Consider the following 6,191-nt stretch of genomic DNA (forward strand, 5'->3'; position numbering starts at 1 on the left):
CTTGACTCCCAACGAGTGAAGATAAATACTGAGGACATTTCTCTTGTCCATTGCTGTAGGTGAGAATGGCACATGCTCCCCTGTGTCACACTCCATCAAGTGACAGACGCACAAGTCTTTGATAATCTAAGGGCGTTGAAGGAAAACAATCACCCTGATCCCAAAGAATGCTGTCCTTTACCAGAAGTCCTCACCCAGCCCCAGAAGGAAGGTGCAAGTGGGAAGAAGGAAACTGAATGTAATGGAAAGTAAACATATCAACTGTGAAAACAGTAACCACCAGCAGCTACAGAACTCCTTCCTTGTTATACTGAAGGACAAGTACACTGATATTCCGTGTTTACAGAGGTAAAAGTCCCACAATTACAGGGCCAATTCCCTTTTATGCAGGCCATTAGTGCTGTTGTATTGTACTCCTTCCCCAGTCCAACATCAAACGCAGTGATTGAGGAGTAGATAGAGCTCAGGTGAAGGATTGCTTAATTCTTTGAAAATGGTCACTGCTTAATGGCATAGACCTTCTTCTAACTCCGGCTCAACTGCTGCAGGCCTTTAACAAGGCTTGAGATGGTAACAGAGCGTGTTTCCCAGCTCATCACAAGTAACAATGAAGGTAAAAGTAAATACACAAACACAGAACTGTTATATACAAAAAGTTTAATTGAAATACCTGTATAAAAAATATGATCTCCATACATTTCACACCGTTAAACAGAAGAAAAAAATCCAAATCCAAGCTGCATAAATGCAACCAGATCACAGAAACACAGCTATTAAAATAAATTAAGGTTTATGACTCTGCCACTCTACCTTCCAGAGCCAATGCACGGAGACTGTACAATGTCAATAATTTAAAACCCTTCCAAACAGCATTACTTTACACTTCTGGTACAATAATACCAGACAAAAGGCATACTGACTAACTTTAAAAAGTCATTCTATTTCCCTTAAATTAGACTTTGTACAACAATTTCCCATCTTCCAACAAAAAACTGGTAAGGTCAGAAATTTTTTTTATTTTTATTTTTTTGTAACCAAAAGTTGACAGGAATGCAGAAAAAAAAGTGCCATGGGCAAACCACTAGAATTCCCATGGAGAGAAGGAGGGGAAAGCACAGTGTTGAATAACTCTAACCAAATAAATTAACCAAATAAATAGCCACAGTTGAAAACTGTGGGAGGTCTTCTAAAATCCAAACAATAAATAACTGTATAGTACACGGGAAAAACCAAGTTTTACATAAACACATTATACAGGTATGGAAAAAAAAAAAGTAGAAGTCCTTGAATATTGCATTGATTGTGCATTCAACATGCCCATACATACTTTAAGACTCGCAGGGTGACAAAAGGCTGGGGGGAGTTGAGAAAGGGGCTTCTCATGCCCAATGGTAGAGATGATAAAAGGAAACATGAATAAATGTTTCTGATAAAGAAGCCGATATACCTGTTCATATTTCTGTGCAGGCTATAGGAAATATTTTGAGCAGCAGAGGTGGGTTGGATTTGTAAAGGGCAGGGGGGCAGGAGTGAAATGTCAGTGTTCAAGTATTCCATCACCAGTGGATGGGACTACTTCATTCAATCACCGAACAGGTTCTCCAATGCATCATAGGAGCTGCTTCCCCCAGCACTGAGTCTAAAGGGAGCGAATTCCTATAATGAACTGGATCTTCTTTGGACATAGACAGCTCAAAAAAGAAAGTCCCACTGAAGCAGCTTTCAAAAAGGCACTCAAAAGCAAATAAAATCTAGTCCAGGCTCTATGAGAGCAAAAAAGTTTACCATGTATTCAAGAGGTCACTGCTTTCTTAATAAGGTCAGTCTTTGACTAAGTACTGGCCTGCAACTCCCAAACATCAGCGTTTCCAAAGGAAATCTCTCATTCCAAAGCAGAAACCAGCAAAGGGGGAAAACAAAATCAAGTCCCTCAGACAAAGATTCAACTACAGAATAATGAATGCATTTTTCTAGCCCCTCCTACGTATTGGCAGCAGCACTGTGGTCTTTCTGCTTGAAGCTCCCCCTCCCAGTGCGAGGTCCTTAGTAATTCACAGACTCTCATTACTTGAACTTGTGCTAGATACATCAGTATCAAGGGTCCGTAGCCTTATGTCACAGTCCTCAGACTTCACTACTTCAGATTTGTGCATCCATTGATGGTCAAAAATCTGCTCAAGTGTTGGTCTGTCTGAAGGCCTCAGTGAAAGGCACCATTTGATCAGTTGTTGACATTCTGTAAGAAAAAAAGAAAACCATATTAGGAAAAAAAAAAAAAAAAAAAAGACAATCCTCAGTAAAAATCCACCCACACAAGCTCACGTGTACAAGACCATTAAAATAACCCAAAACCAAAAAACCCATTTGACTTCTGTAGAACTTACCAGGTGAAATTCTTCTCCTGAAGTATAATCGCCCCCTCAAGATTTCTTCATCTTGCTCAAAAGGGATGTCTCCACACACCATGTCATATAACAGAACTCCCAGAGACCACACTGTTGCTGACCGCCCATGGTATCTGTGGTATCTGATCCATTCTGGAGGGCTGTATACTCTCGTTCCTGAAAGAAAAAAAAAAAAACCAACACAATTAGTGTAAAGGTTTAAAGTGTTTCCCCATTATTCAGCTCCTTCTGGCAGAACTAAATTAAATTCAAAAACTTGACATTTAGGAATTAAACAAAAAAACCAAAAAACAACAACAACAACAACAAAAAAAAAAAACCCAAAAAACAAACAAAAAAAAAACCCCAAAAAAACCCCAAAAAAACCAACACCAAACCCAGAAAACTAAACAGCTTTAAGTTTTTCACAAGCCAAAGCCATTAGCAGTGTAATTTCAGGTCATCTGCAGCGTTACACCATAACAGACTTGGCCCATCCGGTTGTTCTATTTTGTTGCAAGGAATAACACAGCCCCATCAGCTGACTGTTTACTGAGGCAAGCTCCCTTTCACTGACCACGTGGCGTCTGCAGCATCACACCAAAAATAGACACAAAAGGACAAAGGGGGCTGGCAGGGAGGAGGAGAGGGCGACAAGAAGGTGAAACTCAGGTCTGCCCGCATTACAGGGGCTAATCTGCTTTATCCAATTCCACAGGGCAGTAAACAAAATGGGGCCGCTTACGATTTCTATGTTTTTAAGGCCTCCCCCCGGGGCTTCTATGCGGCAGCTTTTCCCAACTCGCCCCCCTTCTCCTCCCTCCGGTGTCCGAGGGCTCCTTGGATACCAAACAAAACGGGGAATTCGTGATGCCGAGGGTCACGTGCGGCAGGGCTTCGGGTTTCACAACAAACAGATGTGAGTGCGGCAGCTGGGGGCGGAGGGGGGCAGCGAGACCCCGGTGTTACATCAGTCGTACTCCAAGGACTGGGGGAAATGCTGCCTCTGGTCACATGCTGGCTTATGTTCAGCTTTCCCACCTCTAAAGCATCGAGCCCAGCCGCTGTAGCAAGTAATTTCGAGGGAGTGCATTTGTCCCCATCGCTTTAAAATCTGCAATGCGGGATTTCCAGGACACTGGCAGAATGGGAGCGGGGGAGGTACCACTCCGAGTTAAAAAAAACACCGCATATAAAAACTGCATATCCACACATGGAAACATCCGACACTGGCAAAACCTCCATGTAAACAGATCGCCCTCTAGGAAAAAAACCCCGGTTTTTCCAAGACAGGGAAACATAAACTGCTGCGTCACTGCCTGGAATCGCTTCTTTCCTACGCAACTGAACACCCCTAAGCGGCTTCGGGTCCACAGGTTTCCATTACCGATAGACCTGATATGAACCCCCGCACCAAGGGCTGTGCTTGCTGTGACTGGTCACTGGAAAGGGGCTAAGCGGCAACTCTAGGGAGGGCATCACCCCGCGAGGGGCACGGGAAGGGTGGGAGGCACGTACCGTCGAAATCGGTATAGACTGTATCCTTGAGGAGGGCCCCTGAGCCAAAATCAATGAGCTTCAGCTCGCCCGTGCGGAGGTCAACCAGCAGGTTCTCATCCTTGATGTCCCGGTGCACCACGCCGCAGCCGTAGCAGTGGCGCACCGCCTCCAGCACCTGCCGGAAGAACCCGCGGGCCGTCTCCTCGTCCAGGGCACCCTTTTCCGTGATGAAGTCGAACAGGTCCTTCACCAGCTCGGGCCGCTCCATGATGATCAGGTACCCGTCGGGCCGCTCGTACCAGTCTAGCAGCTTGATGACCCCTCTGAAGCCGGAGCCCACCTTCTTGAGAAGGACGATCTCCAGGGGCACCATGATGCCGCTCTGGGCAGAAAAAGGGGCGCGGGTTAGCGGGGGGGGTGGCGCGGCCCGGGGCACCCCCTCGCTGAGGGGAAGGAGGCGGGGAGGGCGTGCAGGGCGGGGAGGAGGGCGCGGCCGGCGGGCCCCCTCTGCCGCTGCCGCAGTCCGAGGGGCGGGCGCGGCGCTGCGGCGGCGAACCCCCGCCAAATTCCCTCCCGACGCAGAGGCCGCGCCAGCGGGGCGGGCCCCACCGCCCACACAATGGCCTCGCCACGGCGGAGCCCCGCGGCACCCCCGGAGCCCCCCCGGGTACTTACAATGGTGCCCCACTCGGTCACCCGCTCCTTCACCACATGCTTCACGGCGACCTGCGGAGTGTGGAAAACGGAGGCGCCGTGAGCGGCGGGGCGGGCTCAGCCTGCGCCCCGCCGCCGAGGGCCGGGCCGGCCGCGCCCGCCGCTTCCCGCGCCACGCTCCCGCCCGCCGCCCGCCGCCCCCGCCCGGGCGCCCCGCGCCTCACCGGCAGCCCGTCGGCGATCCTGTTCCCTGCGTACACGGTGCCGAAGCCCCCGCTGCCCAGCACGGAGCCCACCTGGTAGACTTTATCAAAGGGCTCCTTCTCCACTTTCACTGCGTAAACAAGAGGGAAAAACCCGCGTTAATGTCCGCAACCGCGCTGCACCCGAATAATAATAGTAATAATGATAATAATAATAAATAATGTTAAAAAACCCCATAAATGCTCTGTCTGGCAGACCCATACTGTGTGCGCTGCCCAGATTCAGACCAAGGCTTTATTTAAAAAAAAAAAATCTTTTTCTGTTAAAAAATATTTGAAAAAAAAATAAAAATAAACGCAGCTCCGGGAGTTGCGAGACGAGCCCAACGCCCCGGTAACGCAGGGCCGGTCCGCGCCCCTCCGGCGCGCCGCTGGCAGGGACACCCCAGCCTCGTACCTGGCTGGAGGATCTTCACCGGCAAGTGGTCCATGCTGGGGCTGCAGATGTGCGCCAGCGAGCCGAACTTGGAAAGCAACATCTTCCGAGGGGGGAAGGAAAACGTCGAGTTAGTTCCCCGCGGCAGCTCCGCCGGCGTCCTCTCGGCTCGGCGCGGCTCTCCTCTCTCCGGAGCCGGAGGGCGGCGGGCCGCCGAAAGCTTCTGCGCGGCTCCTTCTACGGCCGGGAGCGGGAACCCGCGAAGTCCTTGAGGGTCCGTCCCCGCCGGCAGTAGTCCAAGTGTCGGTCGCACAAAGTCCTCCGGAGAAACGCAATCAGCGAACGCGCCGCTCCCGCGTTTCTTCTTCCAGCCGGCGAAAGCCGCTCGGGGCGCAGGCAGGCACAGGCAGAACTATAGCCCTCCGCGGAGGCAAACAAGTCCGGGGGCTTCGGCTCCGCGCGTGGAGCCCGCCCCTGCGGGAGCCGCGGTAGCAGGAGCGGGCTGGGCGCCGCAGTGGAGCCGTGGCGGGCGGAGGACAGACCGCGCCGCCGCCGAGCTGCCCGCGCGCTTCTGAGCCGGCGGCGCCGCCGAGCCGCCTCTTAACTCCCAATATTTTGGTGCGGGCAGAGTGCGGCGAGCGCGCCGAGAATATCCCTCCGCGGGGGAGGGGGGGGAAACACCTCTCCCCGCCGTCCCCGCCGCCCCCTCCCCTCTGCGCCGGAGCCCCCGCGGGGCGGCGGCCGTGACTGCAGCGCCCTATCCCGCCCCACCGCACGGGCGGACACGGGGAGGGCGGGGGGCTGGGAACTACTTGTTCTGTAGTAACCGGCGCGCAGAGTTACACATCGTCTGAGAGGAACGCATCACACATCAGCGGCAAAAAAAAAAAAAAAAAAAAAAAAAAAAAAAAAAAAGGGCGGGGGGGAGATTCTCCCGTGTGCGTTAACGCTGCCGCGCGGCCAATCGCCAGGCGCCCTTTCAAAGGGCTCCCGGTGCGGCCCAATGAGGAGAGC

At 51.7% G+C, this 6,191-nt stretch overlaps 1 protein-coding gene across 1 annotated transcript; it reads right to left on the bottom strand.

Moving 5' to 3' along the window:
• Nucleotides 1–640: 640 nt before the first annotated feature.
• PIM3 (Pim-3 proto-oncogene, serine/threonine kinase) lies at nucleotides 641–5,762 on the bottom strand. Its single transcript, XM_084206126.1, has 6 exons — nucleotides 5,199–5,762; nucleotides 4,763–4,872; nucleotides 4,560–4,610; nucleotides 3,903–4,266; nucleotides 2,385–2,561; nucleotides 641–2,236 (listed from the first exon to the last, which is right to left on the bottom strand). The coding sequence occupies exons 1-6, from the start codon at nucleotides 5,278–5,280 to the stop codon at nucleotides 2,052–2,054; spliced, it is 969 nt and encodes a 322-aa protein (XP_084062252.1). The 5' UTR covers nucleotides 5,281–5,762; the 3' UTR covers nucleotides 641–2,051.
• Nucleotides 5,763–6,191: the final 429 nt, after the last annotated feature.

This window comes from Fringilla coelebs (genome assembly GCF_963513975.1).
Source record: "Fringilla coelebs genome assembly, chromosome: 5".
In the NCBI taxonomy this organism is placed as follows: Eukaryota; Metazoa; Chordata; class Aves; order Passeriformes; family Fringillidae; genus Fringilla; species Fringilla coelebs.